Consider the following 17,431-nt stretch of genomic DNA (forward strand, 5'->3'; position numbering starts at 1 on the left):
ACCTCCTCCGTCATCTGGCTCCGGTGCCTCTTCAGCAGGCTCAAGTGTGTTTCCATCTCTGAGGCAGATGTTGGGCAAAATGACAACCAACACGTGTCTAACACTGTTGGTGGCCACACAATGCTAAATGATAGAATAAAACCATTTCCTGTTGAAGTAGCACTGAGCATCTGCACTTTGGGACTCATACATGAAAGACATCAAAGCTGCCCACAACCCCTGGAAAATACAATTGCAGCTGACGTTCGGAGAGAGCACCAGTTTAATAGCGCTCATCTGGCAACCTGATCACTCCCAAGTCGTCACATATGGACGCATGGTTAAGACTCATTGGTGTCAGCTTTTAACACACTGGGAATCCCTCGAGCGTAGTTTAACACAGTGGGGGAAGCCCTGTGGCGTAATTTTTGAACGCTAAAACTAGCTGTAGTACAGGCTACGAATAATTTTTTTTAGTAACGTAACTTACATAATGTCATGTAGTTATTTTAACCCAAACCACGGTCTTTTCCTAAACCTAACCAAGTAGTTTTGTCGCCTAAATCTATCCAAATTGTGACTTTTCACAATGTTAACCACTAGTTAACCACATAGACTGTATATAAAAATGGACGTAGTGTCCGTTAACCTCTACTTTTATTTGGAAGGTTTGACGTTGCAAAGTTGCATATTATTGCTAACTTGACTGCAGAGCCCTACATGGCCAAAAATTAATAAAAAAAAATTTAAAAGTGTCCGTTTGTGACAAGATGGGAGTGAGATATGGGTAGAATGAAACAATTTCCTGTTGAAGTAGCACTGAGCATCTGCACTTTGGGGGTGGATTCTTATATGAAAGGCATCAAAGCTGCCCACAACACCTGGTTCATACAGATGCAGCTAGACGTTCAGAGCCAACACCAAATTAAAGGAGCTCATCTGGAAAGCTGATGACCCAGCTCCCACTCTGCAGTGATAGTTGTTTAATGTGACAACAGTGTGTTTAAGTTGTGTGTCTCAGAAGTTTATGATAAGTTTAATAGGGTTACTGTACTGTAAACATTTGCGGTTCGTCCTCCGGTCCAGCAGGTGGCGGTACGACGCCAGCAAACCGTTCACATGCCGCCGTGACAGAACAAAAAGAAGCGGAAACACGACGGGACTCATTTGAAGCTGCGGAGCAGAAAGACAGCAGTCGCTTAGAAACTCACTCCGACGGTAAACATGCTTTTAAATGTGACTTTAACTCGTAAATACAAACTTGTACGTATTAATGGCAACATGTACGAGTATAATTTGGCGAGATTTACTTTAGATGAGGAGTTTATTTAACGGATGGTCATAGATTGTCTCAGAACCTTTGCTGAAGAACTTTGACACGATTTACTTTAATGAATTAATGTTGGTGATTTTATTTAATGTATTTCAAACAGTTAATTTGGAGGTGAATCTGCTCTTAACAGCCGTAGTTATCGATGGCAGATTGAAGTAGTCCTCGTGTTAAAATGTAGCCTAACGTTACATCAGGTGAGAAAATAAGTCTACTTAATGTATTTTTTCGTTACTGTCACTCGTGACTCGTGTTGAAGTAACTTTTCTATACGGAGTCGGTGTTTCAGGATGTATCCGATGCTTTCAGACCTTCTTTTCAAACTTTTCAGTATGCAAGAGATAAAGTGCTGAAACCCAGCAGCGTTTCAGTCCCTGCAGTTTCCAGCAGGTGAACACGTGGAGGTTTTCAGATGGCCAAACATCTCCTCACAGCTGTGAACAATTCAGATAAAAACACTAAAAAGGCTGCAGTTCAATATAAATAGTAAACTTGCAGTCAGATAATCATGGTCTGAGAATAAATTTAAAGTGCATAAACTACTATGTGTGACCGATTATGGCCAGTGAGATTTAAAGAGGAGAAAGTTTAGATTGTATTATATGCAACTCTGAATTAACTGTTCTCTTCTTTCAGATTTAAAATCTTTCACCGTGTTGTTTGCTGAGGATGCCTGCAGCATTGTTGCCTGCAGTCTACCTAAGGTTAGAGCTTCAAACACTTTGATTTTTCATTTTAAGTAATTTGTTGGGGGGTTTTTTGCATTCTCCTGCGCTGTGATGACATATTTTCCTGCCATTCGTAGTTTCCACCAGAGGTCTAAAGACCAAAGATGGTCCAAACCTTCCTTGGATGTCTGAGCGTGTGTCACCTATTCAAAAACAACAACAACAACAAAAGAATCAGAAACAGTTAATTAGTACACGAGTGGAAATTATTTTGTTGTAATTGCTCATGAAGGAATAGAATGACAGGAATGTAGTGAATAATGAGTAGGAGTGGGAGAAAAAAATCGATTCTTGGATGCATCATGATGCTGATGTGAAAGTTTCTGGCTCATTAACAAATTTCAAAAAAATGATTATTTTAACTGATAACCTGATGTTGACGGAACGCAAAAGGCGAAACTCTCCTAAGTGCTGCGCCTGCACAAAACAGACCAGTGTTCCACCTGTATTCTGCACAGCACGGGTGCTGAATCAATAACCACCATACTAAAATATCACACAATCATTAATATCAACGCACAAATGATTTTAACTAGCACACTGTGCGAGCATGGTAACACTGAACGCTTGGCAGCTCCCTGCGTATCCTGTTAGTAATATTAATTAGCTCAGCTGTAAGTCATTCTGACTTAACATTACTTGTCAAGCATTGAGAACATCAGGCACAAGCTTGGCCTACACTAGTGTACAGCTCTGTCCGGTACACATACTTCACATGATATTTATATTTCAGTTTTCAGAGGAGTCAGACAACTAGTTGTTAAAGAAATGAGGGGCCATGGAGCTGAGGTTAATGAAGTAATTTAGGGATGCAAACTTTTACGCTAATTAGGAGATGTTTCTTTTAGATTTTAATGTGCAAATTTAATGCTTAGTAATTATCCAGAAATGCGTTAATCGTTTTATAATTGCAGTGCAGCCCCTCTGAATCATGAGGTGCCCAGATTCCCGCTCATAATGATATTAAGTGTTAATAATTAAGAGTACTGCTGGTAGTGTTGATGTGGATTAAAAATTCATAAACGACATGAGACTGAATTATGGTAGACTGATATTTTGGAAACAATTTGAATTTAAAAGCTTGATTAAATGACAGGCTCCTCCAGGCTTTACTGACCTGTTGTTGACTGAATTTATTTTGCAAAGTAAAGTGTTCACTGGCTTTCTAACACTAGAAATGTCCTAACAGGGTTGCGTCAGTCACCGGGCATAATGACCTTCAGGGACACCGTACAGACGCTGCTCGTCTGTCACCATGGATGATGCGAGGGCAAGAAGAAGAAAGTCACTGGCTCTACTGAAACTGGGAACAGGTGAGCGGATTAGTTTATTTACAGACTCTGTTAAAGTATTAAAACTCAACCTCAGGGCAGCGCAACATGCGATGCCCAGGCCCATGTGCAATATTTCTTATTCTTACAATAAGACCAAAACAAATCCCACTGTTGTCCCAAACATTTTAAACAGGGCTTAAAATGACTTATGTAGTCTACGAAAACTTCATAAGTGAAAAATGCCATCACAAGTTGTGAGTAGCTAGCAAAATTAAAGGACTACATTTCATTATAATTAATCTTGACAGAATTAAATGTTGGCATAAAGCGGAGATGGTCTGATGGACCTAAATTTCCAGGTTTTCACTAGATACAATTAAACTGTGCAGCCCTGTGTATTCAGAGGTGGGTCTTTTTTTTTAAGTTGTATGACATTTCTGCAGTGTTTCGTATTTTGGTGAGCGCACCGAAAAACAGCTCGCGTGTTTTCGCTGTGATGACATATTTTCCTGCCATTCGTAGTTTCCACCAGAGGTCTGCAGACCAAAGATGGTCCAAACCTTCCTTGGATGTCTGAGCGAACAATAAGTCTGCAATGTGTCTCGTTAACATATTTTGCTTTCATAACTAACTTATCTCCATCTCACTTTCAGGGTGAAAGTCTCAGTAGCAGCACTCGTGTCCATCAAAGTGAAACCAGTGAAATCCTGAACCACTGTGATGATCATGGCCTGTGAAGCTGGTGTGTATGTGTAGGATTACAAGATGTGTGCTGTTACAATAGCTACTCGGTTGACTTGTGAGTCCAACAGTCTAAATTTATTGTCCTGCTTAGCACTTGTCGCTGTGATGACATATTTTCCTGCCATTCGTAGTTTCCACCAGAGGTCTAAAGACCAAAGATGGTCCAAACCTTCCTTGGATGTCTGAGCGACTGAAGGAAATGTTACTGAAATGTGTTTTTTTTTTTTTTTTTTTTTTATAAATATCACTACAACTAAAATACGTCTCAAATCTCCCTTTCAGACTGGATGTGAAAGGAGTGTCTGGATCCTGGTTGAGGACCTTTTTTTTGAAGGCAATCACCTTTTGGAGGACAGCAGGTGTGTATATCGGACCTACTAAAGGGAGCTACAGTGTGTAAAGGACCTGAAAGTAGCATTTTCTTTAATGAGGTAAAAGCTCACTGAAATTGAAATCTATCCGAGAGACATTGCCAGTAAGGCAGTGTTTGATAACAATACAGTTTTATATTTCATGTATTTCACTTTTAAAAACAAACAATATCTAGTTAATATAAAAAATAAAGGCCTGTTAGTACATGCTTATAGTTGTTGTACTACTTACTAAAGTCACATTTATCCTATCTTCACTAAACGGCTCAAACTTTCACTTAAAATGTGGTATTTTATGGACTAACTATAGTTTATAATTTGATACATATTTTCAGCACAACAGAGTATAAGGCTGCTTTAGCCAGGTTTTATTACTGGTCTTAAATTCACTTAATGCACCAGTAAATAATTGTAAAAATGTTAGAATTTACATTATGAAATCTGTAAATGCCCTTAACTAAGATTAAAGGCTTATTAAAACCTCTAATCATCTTAGTCAGGGAATTCAGCTCCAACTGGATCTGTTTACCTGCTTGCCACAATTCGCTGTGATGACTCTTTTTCCTGCCATTCGTAGTTTCCACCAGAGGTCTTCTCGACCAAAGATGGCCCAAACCTTCCTTGGATGTCTGAGCGAATTTAAAAGAAGTTATTTTTTTTTTTATAATCTTTGTCTGTTTTTAGCTTCACAACTAACTTGTCATTACATGTCACTTTCAGAAAGTCTCTGCAGGCAGTGCCTTCATAATTCTTGTCTAGTCGAAGGAAGCGTCACTGGTGATGGTGCTTATTGCCTGGTATGTAGTTGTCATTTTAACAATATATTTGAGTTTGTAAATCTAGTCCAGTTGTGTACAAATCGCTGTGATGATGCTTTTTCCTGCCATTCGTAGTTTCCACCAGAGGTCTTTTCGACCAAAGATGGCCCAAACCTTCCTTGGATGTCTGAGCGATTCAGATCTAGTTGTGACAATCGGCTCTAAAAGTTTTCTGTTGGCTAATGTTTGTTTCCTCCCACAGGCTGACCATTAAAATAAAAAAAAAAAAGAAGCTGCACTGCAGAGGAGGATTTTCCCACCATCTCAGTCTTCGTATGCAGAGATTTTTGTTAATGAAAAGATCCAACTGTTAGACAGTATATTTTGTCTGGAATATACATGTCATAAAATGTTTTGACATAATGGCACTGACCAACATTCAATAAAAGCATTAGTGTGAATTTTCCTTTTTGTATCTGATTTCTTTGTGAACAAATGAGCTCATTATCTGCCTCGTTTGATCAGCAGTGATGTAACATTAAATTGACTTCCAGTGGCTGATCATAAGTCATCTGAATCATCGAAATTACTTATCTGTAGGTTCTATAAAAGAAGTGGACGTGACATCTGGGTCTGAAAAGCGAAGCTAATGCAGAAGTGTCTCATTTTAAATGCCTGTTGCCTCCACTGCTCTACTTGGCACTTTCTGCATTACAGCTTTAAAACTGTAGCCAGCAAACCAATGGGTGACATCACAGTGGCTACTTTGACTAAACACACTGGTTTTTTTTCATTAAAGACCTTAAACTTTAAGCTAAAATAAGCGGGTTTTGTTAAATTGATTGCTTTTGTGCACATTATATAGTATAAATTTTTTAACAATTTGTGGATGTGCAGTATTAAAGACTCCATTAGAACCGAAGAAAGGTTCAATTGTGTAATATTTAGGGGGACCTATTGACAGAAATCCAACATAAAATCCATAATTTTTTTTTTTGTGGCTTAAGACCTTACATAATGAACCGTTATGTTTCTAATACCTTAGAATGAGACATTTCAATCTACATACAACACAAGTCCGCTGACAGAGCGTGTCGACTGTAGCTTCTCCGGCGCGCTTGCAAAGGGAGGAGTGATCGGTGCCAATCACAATCTTTTTTTCCTCCTGAAATCTTTCTTGAAAAATAAGAAATCAAGTGTACATGGGACTTGAAGAATACAGAACTTTGATTCACACAGAATCACATATTGCATATACATATTTTGCAAACATGTAATTTGTAATAAGGTTATAACCAGTGTGCCAACTACAGGGAGCCAGAGGGAGCTTAGCTCCCCTAAATAAGACATCAGCTTCCCTGAAAGCATGATTTGTGCTATTTTGGGGGTCTCTAAAATATTGACCACATGCTTTATTGTCATCCATTTCTTTCTTCTCTATCTCTATATATTAGGCATGATCCATGCACTACTGCAGCTGGGGGGGGGGGGGCTCCCTGCAGCGCCACCCAACTTTTCAAAATTCTTCCCTCTCACGGAGAAAAGAAAGGTCAGGTCGCAAACAGCAGTTGTGTGAAGCGTAATTGTAGCAAAAAGTCGGGACAGTCCCGAATTACGAGCAGTTGTCCTTACTCCTGTACTGTTTGTCCCGATAATTAGACTAAATGAATTGTGTGAAACACTAACTAGCCTACTGATATTTGTGTGGTTGTCAGGCTACAGGAGGGACTGTAGGGTATATGGTGGACATTGTGTCAACAGTGTTGTTATAGCCATAATGTTACACGTGTGCCTGCTCTTTCCCTTTTAGTTTTCTAGTGTTGATGAAGATAGTGGGAGTTACAGCTGCCTAATGACAGACAGGTGACTTCATGAATAAAAATCACTAATTTTTGCTTTGAGTTTGGATTTTCACACGTTGTGGTTTTACTGTACTGTACTACACAGAAAGTAATATACTGGAGGTCACGCCCACCCCCAACTCCTCTGTCCCATGTATTTCACCATCTGGTCACCTGTGAAGATTAAAACTATATTATGTTGTTGCTGCTTTTCGCATTCACCACAGATGCATATTCTAAAAATGCACTCCTGAATGTTCTGGGTATATGTATGTATATAAAAAACTGTGGTATTGTTTTATTTTATTCTATATGTTGCCATATCTTAATTATCTGTTAACATGTGCGCGTGGCATGAAGGGATTACAAACTTTGTTTTCATTATACCACCTTCTGCTGTATAATGATACCTTGTACCTTGTATTCAGTGTTGTAGCTCACTCATAGTATTTACTCGCGGTGAGCATTTTGACCCTGTTGGCCTTCCATACGCGGCTCCGCGGAGCAGCTGTCAGTGAGGAGGCTGCTGTCAAAGCGGTGCTAACCGAGCTGCGGTTTGCCGGCTAGCTTGCGCCGGTAGACAGTAAAAACCTAACAATGGCGGGTGTGCATCCTCAGGTAAGGGAACTTCAGATAATAATGCGTCTGTTCACGCACTGTAAACCTTAACAGAGGATACTTTTAACGTCTAAATGAGCAGAAGCGATGGTTAACAGTAGCTAACATCCCAAGCTAGCTGCCTGCTTCAGGTCAGCTGTGAAGGAGCTGTCAATACTCAGGCTGCTGCTGCTGTTGGGACGTGGCATTACAGAGGCGTAATCTAACACCAGAAACGCCTTTTTTCATTATACATTACTACTTATTTTCCTTCATTAACGTGAAGAAGCGTTACTTGTCGATAAGCTAATTAATCTGAATTAACCTACATAAAACTGTCCAGTGAGACCCACACACCTCCCAGCTGCTATTCCTGTCTCTGCTTCTTATTACAGGACGACCTGCTGAAAATGACACACAGAGAAAACTGGAAGTGAGTAGTGCATATTTTTCCCCATTAGACACTCAAAATATGCTATTTGTTTTATATAAAAACAGGAATATATAATTAAATTCTGCATTTCCCTCTCCGCCTGTCTTTCTTCTGCCCCTTCACCCTGATTCCCCTTGTGTTTTCTACCTTTGATATCTTTCCCTCTTGCTCCCCTTCACACTTTTTTTTATTCTTTGCAGGGTCCAGCATGAGCGTCTGCATGTGAAGCACAGGGGTCACGAGGCCATGCATGCAGAGATGGTGCTGATCCTCATCGCCACGCTGGTGGTGGCTCAGATCGTCCTGGTGCAGTGGAAGCAGAGGCACCACCGCTCGTACAATGTGAGTGGTGATGGTGTGATAAAAGGACGGAAACTGTAGAGCCAGCAGAGAGATTTGTTTTACTTTCATTTCTTTCTGATTATATCTTGTTTCCCTAAATAGGAACATCCTGAAACTCACCTTCCAAAGTCGTAGTCATGTCATTAAATAATAGTTATCATTGGAAGATAGTACATTTGTGTTGAGTAATCAAATCATTATTTACATATCTTGTGACTCTGGCTTCACTAATATCATACATGGTTGTATTCACTGTGGCTATTATACAACTATAAATCCTGGTCAACCACAAAACCAACACCATAAGAATTTTACAGGGCCACACTCTGTCAATATGTATCTGTTATCAAGTAAATGTTTTTATTACAAAAAGATATAAGTACATAGATTTTGAAGAAGGTGCTGACCGAGAGAGAAAAGTTGAAAAGAGAGCCGAAGGCAGCAACAGTCGATCTCAATGAGACATCTGCGTGTGATTTGTCTCAGCCTTTTAAAGGTCATGTTATGCTCAAAGTATGAGGGTTTTTAGCTGTCTGTATTCAAGAGCGTGGTCTTTCAGTTTGAGAGCATGGTTTATTGATTTCACGTTCAGATTTTGTAATGCTTTCCCTCAAAACCCTTGCTTGTGCTTAGATTTGCTCTGCTTCTGCTCAGATTTTCTATGTCCAGCTTCAGCCCTTCTCCTCGTACTCGTGACACATCTGCTCTAAGATATTTGCTCTTTTTGTTGACTTTTTTTTTGTGCAACAACCATGTCAAAATCCCCCAAGCACTAGAAAGCCAGGTGAAGTGTTGTGTTCTTAGACTGTCTCTTGCGGGTTGTTCCTCTTTTTAGTGATCCGCTAGAATCTAAGCACAAGCAGGAGCTGTTTGAGTACGTGGGCGGGGTTTTGAGAGTGAACATTACAAAATCTAAACGTAAAATCAATGAGTCATGCTCTCAATTTCAAAGCCCAGATGTATTTATAGCTGTTCCGCACGTCCACAGTGGATGGTGAGCTAATAAGCCGGCTGTCAAAGGCGGAGACGCAATAATGGTTAAAATATGGAGCTAACGGTGCACATCTTCAGGCAGTTCCTCCTGAAAGAATGTTATAGTGTTGCTTATTCACGTGAAAAGTGATTAGAGTCTCACCGTTATAGCATGAAGTGGGTGTGAATGTCAGATCATTGGTTTTGGGAAATTGCTAAAATGGTGGCGACTCTGACTGGGTGTGTGTGGGTGTTTAGTGGGATGGGGGGATGGAGGTGAAGCTATTCAACAAGCTCAAGTGTGTTTAAATGCAGATTTAAGCTGTTTATCATCTCAGTTTCCTGTGTGAAACGTGCTTTAAGCCGATGGACTCAGTGTTCACAGTTCTGCAGTGTAGGGTCACAATGAACATGTGGAACCGCACAGATGGTATAAAGGTCTGTTTGTTTTTTATAGCGGTAACAGTATTTAGGGTTGTACTTCCACAAAGTTTGGGAGGTTCAAGAGATAAAATTAGAAAATAATCGTCAGCAGAGGCCGAGATATCCAGACTCTTTGTCCCTAGTATGGCTTAAGCTCTTCGTAGCATCTGTTTTCACAGGCTGGAGTAATAACCATGACTCATAAACTAACCTTTAAGTGTAAAATCACTGGAGTTCCCCTTTAACATTTAGCAAATCTGTCTCAGAGGACTTTACAGTCTGTTTGACATACAACAAGACCCTCGATTTAGATAAGGAAAAAAGTCCATGAAAAAGAAGAAAGAGCCACAAAGGAGATGCAGCAGATGTACAGAAGTAAACTATTATGTACAGCGTGGACTAAATTAGCAGCAGAATTACATTTTGGAAAAAAAAGAATGAAAATATTATGTAAAGTTAAAAGTGTGATGTTAAATATAATTAACTGTCTGTCTCCTCCTCAGCTCGTGACTCTCGTCCAGATGTGGGTGGTTCCTCTTTACTTCACCATCAAACTCTACTGGTGGAGGTTTCTGTCCATGTGGGGCATGTTCTCCGTCGTCACCAGCTACGTCATCTTCAGGGCCACTCGCAAGCCTCTGTCCTGCAGGACGCCGCGGTAAGACCCATGATGGTCGCATGACTGCATCTTGAAACACCCTGATGTCCTTTACTGGGTTTTCTGCGCAGCTGGCGTATACTGTGTGTGTTTATGTCTAAGAAAATATGACAAACGTAAGACTTTCGAAATCTTGACCAGAATTTCTATGTGAAGGATTCTGATTCAGCTTATTGATTCAGGTTTTACAGAATCCTGATTATCATTGGACTCAGAGAAGTCACCACAATTTTGCGTGTGTAAAGCAAAAACCACCGTTAGATTCAGCAGCTGTCATTTGTCATAAATTAAGAGGTGTTTTATCATTCTTTTTAGTGTACATGTAAAAATAAAGACAAATGGAGCTAATCTCCATCGAGTAATGCCGAAATGAAAGTTTATACGCTTGTTTTCTTTTACAATGTCTCATAATAGCACATTTGCATGCTGGTATTGGCAGAAAACTCAAGAAAACAAAACAGATAAAAGTTTCTAAAGGCCCAAAGATGAAAAACTACTCTGTGTCTAAACGGGTTTATTCATTAGTCAGTGAACAATTTGTGTAAGAGAAATCTTGTTTTTCGTTATTTTCTCGTCATCTCGAGACCTCTCAGATTTACCATGACCCCCTAGTCTGAGCTCCATCGTGAAAAGGCCATGTATTCTATCATGTGATTTATCCTCAGACTAAAATGTCTCTAAATGTTCCAGAAATGGAAACCAAACCTGATCAAAGGATTTATGACTGTGGACATCAAAACAGGCTGCTCTCTTAAACCTACTCCATGAAATGTCTCTTTACAACCAGCAGCCCAGGGGCCACATCTTATTATTTGGCCCCTTTTTATGGTTTACATTAAAACCTTTTCACAAATCTACTGTAGATTACAGTGTAAATACAGGGCTCATCTGAATCCCAATTAAAATGGCCTCCTAACATCTGGGACTGCCGTGCCTTGTTCTGTGATAGTGCTGAAAAGAAGTCTAATAAACTTAACTTTTCTGCCTTCTATGAAAGTGAACTGAAAAACAAAACAGTCCATTTAAATATGTGGATGTGAGTGGGATCATTATTTTAGATCAGATGTCTGATATAACAGTAATTGTGAGGTGCAACCGTAGTTAGATTTGGAATCTAACGATTAGTTGATTTCATTTGATTTATTCTTGATTAGTCGTGTATTTCTGGGTTTATCAGGATGGTGTACAAGTGGTTCCTGTTGATCTACAAGCTGAGCTATGCAGTGGGCGTCCTGGGCTACCTGGCCATCATGTTCACCATGTTCGGCTTCAACGTCTTCTTCAGGTGAGGCACTGCTGACGGTCAGCAGATCTGAAGCAGACTCTCAGTTGACTCCTTGCTGTCAGTAGTACTAAATCTACATTGTCATGCCCAGAAGCATCTAAGAAGGTTGAGGATTTAAAAATAAATGTGATGTAAGTGCAGGTTTTCAAGTGGGTTTAGAAGGTCACAGGACCAAAACATATAAATTTAGCTTATAAAAAATTGATCTTTGGGTTTAAACAACTTTAATAATCCCACTGGGGGAATTAGTTAAGCGCAATATGTTTGCAAAAAAACAACAAGTACACAATGCAAAACACAGACAACTTCCACAACATGCAACCAGGCAAGTGCACCCAGAACCTGAATAAATAATAATAAAATGCCAGTAGATTATGTAACGTGCAATATAAATCGTATGTGCACATTTCAAACTCCATAAAGGACCTGACAGTTAGTTTAAAAGTCTGATCGCCGAAGGCCTGAAAGATTTGTGGTGGTGGGTTTGTTTTGCACACAGGTAGTGCATAACGAGGCCCAGATGGCAAAAGAGGGAATTCACCTGCCAGGGCCGGGGCATGTCCCGGAGAGGCTGAAATACTTGCTGCCTTTTGGATGATTTGTTGTTTACAGAGAGCATTAAGGTCTCTCTGTGTCTCTCTCTTTAACTTTTCTTGATCACCACCACACTGCATCCTTTGTGCTTTGCTCGAGCAAAACAATGAACACTAGGGGGCAGTAAAGTACTTATATGTGCTTTCTGAGCAAGTGTTGGTTTATATAAAGCTGATAGTGTATATAAAGCTGTTCCCTAGTCATTTCCCTGCTGCTCCTCCTGTTTTATTTGGGTGTCCAGATCCAGGTTAAAAAATAAAGTTGACTAAACCTTTTCAGTGGCTGCTCCTAATCTTTGGAATATTTTACTTGTTCAAATAAGATCTGCTCGGACTACTGACATTTTAAAGACCCACCTCTATTCATTGGCCTTAAAACAGAGTTGAGTATCGACATTTTTTGACCTTTTCTACTGTTTTTATCGTGTATATTTGTGGTGTATCCTGAATTTGGAAAGATCTTTTGTCAACTAGACTTGTTTTTAAATGTGCTATATAAATAAATTTGAATATGAACTCGACTTCAAACTCAGGCCAACTGGAACTAGTACAAGAAAAAAATAAATAAATAAAACAAAGTAACAAAGACGAGTTTTTCAAACAGAAGCCCAGAAGATATAAAAGATGTTCTGTGAGATACGATAAAGAAAAGCAGTTAATCCTCTCCTTGGATAATCTTCAACTACCGAATATTGCACTTATATTTGCTTGGAAAATGACAGGAACAATTGATGATCAAAATACTTGTTCTGTTTATTAACTAATCAGATAATCCACTAACCATTTCACCTTTAAAACAAAAAAGTTAAGTACAGATTAATTCCTGAAAATGTCTTTAGATTTAAAAATTCAGCTGTTACATTTAGATCTCAGCAACTTAACAGATCTTTAGCTGGATAAGGAATTCAGATGTATAATGGCCTTGTAGAGTCTCAGTTCAGGTAAACACAATTTAAATGTGCTTTATTGGCAGTACACAGTTATTATTCCCACTTGCTCTGATGTTTCTTTCTTTGAGCAGGATCAAGGCAGAGGACTCTATGGACGTAGGTGTGATCATGCTGTTTTATGGGCTTTACTACGGCGTCATGGGCCGAGACTTTGCTGAAATCTGCTCTGACTACATGGCTTCTACAATCGGGGTAGGTCTTGTTGAATGGACGTTTAGCAGCCTTTAGTGTAAGATTAAATAAAATGTGTTTTGCTTGCTTTTTCTCCACCCCAAGCCGTCCTTCCTGTTCTCTTGCAGGTTTTGGTTGCTTTTTGCAATTGGTGTTTCCCTCTGCTAATTCAGCCACTTTAATATAAACAAATATAGGCAAAAAAACATGTTTGCAGTTGTATCTGGCAGAACAACTCGAAATGAAATGGACTAATAAAAGTGATTAAAAAATCTATTAATACTTACTTTGTTTATGTTGCACTGATCTTTTTGGATTACTTTAAAGACATTAGCCTTGTGTTGAAACCCTGTGGACATACCTCTAATTGTATTCAAGAAACACAACGTTTTGTGTGTGTGTGTGTGTGTGTGTGTGTTTCATTTCAGTACTACAACAAGGGAGGCATGCCCAGCAGGAGCCTGACCAACGACATCTGTGCGGTGTGCGGTCAGAGGATCCTGGTGGACCTGGAGGAGGAGGGATTTATAGAAGACACCTACCAGCTCTCCTGTGGACACATGTATCCTAACGCTCAGTCGAGAGCTCAAAGTCACGACATTACTTTAACCGTATCCAAAAGGTATCCAGGAACAAGATCTAGATGCCCAGCTGTTGTTCGGCAATAAATAGTTCCAGCAGATAACGAAGTGAAATAAATGATTAAAGAGACAAAGAGAAAGCAGCAGAGGTGTGAGACAGAGAGATGGAGGGGTCTCTGTCTCCCCCAGGTCACTGTGTTGCTGAGTTAGTTTACAAGAAGCCTCGAGTTTAAGAAGCTTTTTTGTTTCAGAGGATAAGCTACCATGACTCAGCAGTTTAACCTTCTTTAAACCCCAGAGGCCTGTTGCCTCAGAGCTGTGAGCACGCTGCTGTTAACACTGTGAGCTACTGTTCTGAAGGACTCAAATGATTCTTTGATTATCGAAAAGGTTAGTGATTAATTTTCTGTCGATTGATATTCTGTTAATCGATTAGTCTCAGTGTTTGCCAGATATTATATGAGATTTAGTTGAAACTTGCACAGTTGTGCTTTCTTCCCGAAGAATTTTCAGGATTTCTGCCTTACATTGCCCCGCCCATCCAGATTTCACGAGTTCTGCATCCGCGGCTGGTGCATCGTGGGTAAGAAGCAGACGTGTCCGTACTGCAACGAGAAGGTTGACATGAAGAGGATGATGAACAACCCGTATCCTTTTTATTTTGCCTGTGTGCTTGACGCTCATCATAGGACAGGTAGGCTCACACAAGGTCACAACATTTCCTGTTGTGACCCGCTGAACCTTTGGCGTCTAAACAAGCATTCAGTGCAACACAGACATGACTGGACCGATTTATTATGTATCCATAATGGTAGTACTGTTTGGGTCAGGCATTAGTATTGGGCATCAGTACGCATAAACACCAGCATCTGCTAAACAAATCTAAACTTCTCCCTCAAGCGTTTTACGATAGAAATAATATGAAATCACTGCCAGAAGTCTGTAAAACTCTCTCCCCACTAATAAAAACACACCGAGCACTCACCTTAATTCATGTCCTGCCAGCTGGGAGAAGACACACGTCCTGTACGGGCAGCTGCTTGATTGGCTCAGATACCTGGTTGCTTGGCAGCCCATTATCATCGGTATCGTCCACGGGATTAATTTCACCCTGGGACTCGAGTAGAGCCCTGAGGAACTCCGCTGTAAGTACGTCCCGGAGTGCAAGAAACGTTTGGCGGCAACGTGTCAACGTCTGCGCTACAAGGAACTGATTCAGGCTGCTTTTCAAGTCTTTTGTTTCCTCAGCACATGTTGCTTGACTGCAGAGGGGCCCCCGGGGGCCTGGGTCTCTGAGTGCAGAGGACACTGTGATGCCGAAACTGCTGCCAACATGAACAAAAAGTATTTAAGCACAGATCCAGTATCTGATCATTTCAAAGCAGTTGTTTTTATTGTGATACATCATTGCTTTACTTTGTACTGCATAACAAAAATGCCTTTTTAAACGCCGTTTTCTAGTTTGTTTGCACATTGCTGGTTCTGTTGACACCACTAACACGTGTTTCTGCAGATCAAACTGATAGGGACAATTCTGCTCAAGTTGTTTTTACATAAACTGTTTACATTTTACCTAACTTTGTTTATTCCAAATGTTTCATTCGGGATGTCTGTTCTGTGATGGTTTAATGTGTATGAAGCTAAAGTTGATATTAAACGGTCAACTTATTAAAGCACTATTATGTGTCTGAACAAGACTCTTCATAATGTAAACCGTCAGCGGGGCGGACGTGACTCAAACTTATCATCAGGACTTGATTTAAGTATCACATTATAAAACGGATGATAAAGACTGGAGAGAAAGATGAAGAGTATACTCTTTTCTTTGCTATTCTTCCAACATGGTGGCATGTGCCCCATAACTATGGTAACCACCATCCAAACATTCACCAACAGGAGTTTGGGTTTGTACAAATCCTTGGAGATCTCGTTCTTAGCTGTAGTGCTATGAAAGGAAAAAAAATATATAAAGCTTTCTTTTGCCAAATCAAATTGACACTGCTTTGTTATCAAGACTGCTGTTGATATTTATAACTTTGTATTTATTAAATATTAACAAAACCTCATCTGTGTATCATAAAATGTGTTCACACACATTCTCAAGGTCACACTTGCTGTTTGGTTTCCTTGGTCTTAAAGGGGCCCTGTGGTGTTTTCTTTTGAACAAAAAAGTGTTAACAAAACATGTTGTGTGTATTTTATAATGTATTTCCTTCTACATGAAACATACAGTGAGGAAAATAAGTATTTGAACACCCTGCTATTTTGCAAGTTCTCCCACTTAGAAATCATAGAGGGGTCTGAAATTGTCATCGTAGGTGCATGTCCACTGTGAGAGACATAATCTAAAAAAGAAAATCCAGAAATCACAATGTATGATTTTTTTAACTATTTATTTGTATGATACAGCTGCAAATAAGTATTTGAACACCTGAGAAATATCAATGTTAATATTTGGTACAGTAGCCTTTGTTTGCAATTACAGAGATCAAAAAGTTTCCTGTAGTTTTCCACCAGGTTTGCACACACTGCAGGAGGGATTTTGGCCCACTCCTCCACACAGATCTTCTCTAGATCTGTCAGGTTTCTGGGCTGTCGCTGAGAAACACGGAGTTTGAGCTCCCTCCAAAGATTCTCTATTGGGTTTAGGTCTGGAGACTGGCTAGGCCACGCCAGAACCTTGATATGCTTCTTACAGAGCCACTCCTTGGTTATCCTGGCTGTGTGCTTCGGGTCATTGTCATGTTGGAAGACCCGGCCTCGACCCATCTTCAATGCTCTAACTGAGGGAAGGAGGTTGTTCCCCAAAATCTCGCAATACATGGCCCCGGTCATCCTCTCCTTAATACAGTGCAGTCGCCCTGTCCCATGTGCAGAAAAACACCCCCTAAGCATGATGCTACCACCCCCATGCTTCACAGTAGGGATGGTGGTCTTGGGATGGTACTCATCATTCTTCTTCCTCCAAACACGGTTAGTGGAATTATGACCAAAAAGTCTCATCTGACCACATGACTTTCTCCCATGACGCCTCGGGATCATCCAAATGGTCATTGGCAAACTGAAGACGGGCCTTGACATGTGCTGGTTTAAGCAGGGGAACCTTCCGTGCCATGCGTGATTTCAAACCATGACGTCTTAGTGTATTACCAACAGTAACCTTGGAAACGGTGGTCCCAGCTCTTTTCAGGTCATTGACCAGCTCCTCCCGTGTAGTTCTGGGCTGATTTCTCACCTTTCTTAGGATCATTGAGACCCCACGAGGTGAGATCTTGCATGGAGCCCCAGTCCGAGGGAGATTGACAGTCATGTTTAGCTTCTTCCATTTTCTAATGATTGCTCCAACAGTGGACCTTTTTTCACCAAGCTGCTTGGCAATTTCCCCGTAGCCCTTTCCAGCC

General features: G+C 40.3%; 1 protein-coding gene, 1 long non-coding RNA gene and 5 other non-coding genes across 7 annotated transcripts; all 7 read left to right on the forward strand.

The window, feature by feature from the left end:
- Positions 1–1,108: 1,108 nt before the first annotated feature.
- Positions 1,109–5,649, forward strand: LOC119913183. Its single transcript, XR_005446403.1, has 7 exons — positions 1,109–1,197; positions 1,946–2,013; positions 3,227–3,350; positions 3,965–4,053; positions 4,338–4,414; positions 5,147–5,223; positions 5,447–5,649. It is a non-coding gene; the product is annotated as an uncharacterized LOC119913183 (long non-coding RNA).
- LOC119913803 lies at positions 2,081–2,173 on the forward strand. The gene has a single exon (XR_005446640.1). It is a non-coding gene; the product is annotated as a small nucleolar RNA SNORD14 (small nucleolar RNA).
- Positions 3,800–3,892, forward strand: LOC119913799. Its single transcript, XR_005446636.1, has one exon. It is a non-coding gene; the product is annotated as a small nucleolar RNA SNORD14 (small nucleolar RNA).
- Positions 4,153–4,245, forward strand: LOC119913800. The gene has a single exon (XR_005446637.1). It is a non-coding gene; the product is annotated as a small nucleolar RNA SNORD14 (small nucleolar RNA).
- Positions 4,970–5,063, forward strand: LOC119913802. The gene has a single exon (XR_005446639.1). It is a non-coding gene; the product is annotated as a small nucleolar RNA SNORD14 (small nucleolar RNA).
- On the forward strand, positions 5,286–5,379 carry LOC119913801. The gene has a single exon (XR_005446638.1). It is a non-coding gene; the product is annotated as a small nucleolar RNA SNORD14 (small nucleolar RNA).
- Positions 5,650–7,505: 1,856 nt separating the features above from the next.
- rnf175 (ring finger protein 175) lies at positions 7,506–16,096 on the forward strand. Its single transcript, XM_038732574.1, has 9 exons — positions 7,506–7,643; positions 8,018–8,055; positions 8,256–8,397; positions 10,296–10,450; positions 11,628–11,735; positions 13,350–13,470; positions 13,878–14,011; positions 14,576–14,677; positions 15,036–16,096. Exons 1-9 carry the CDS (start codon positions 7,623–7,625, stop codon positions 15,154–15,156), a joined length of 942 nt encoding a protein of 313 aa, XP_038588502.1. The 5' UTR covers positions 7,506–7,622; the 3' UTR covers positions 15,157–16,096.
- Positions 16,097–17,431: the final 1,335 nt, after the last annotated feature.

Source organism: Micropterus salmoides, unplaced genomic scaffold (assembly GCF_014851395.1).
Source record: "Micropterus salmoides isolate LMB-PRFRI ecotype aquatic unplaced genomic scaffold, ASM1485139v1 Ms_hic_scaffold_2, whole genome shotgun sequence".
In the NCBI taxonomy this organism is placed as follows: Eukaryota; Metazoa; Chordata; class Actinopteri; order Centrarchiformes; family Centrarchidae; genus Micropterus; species Micropterus salmoides.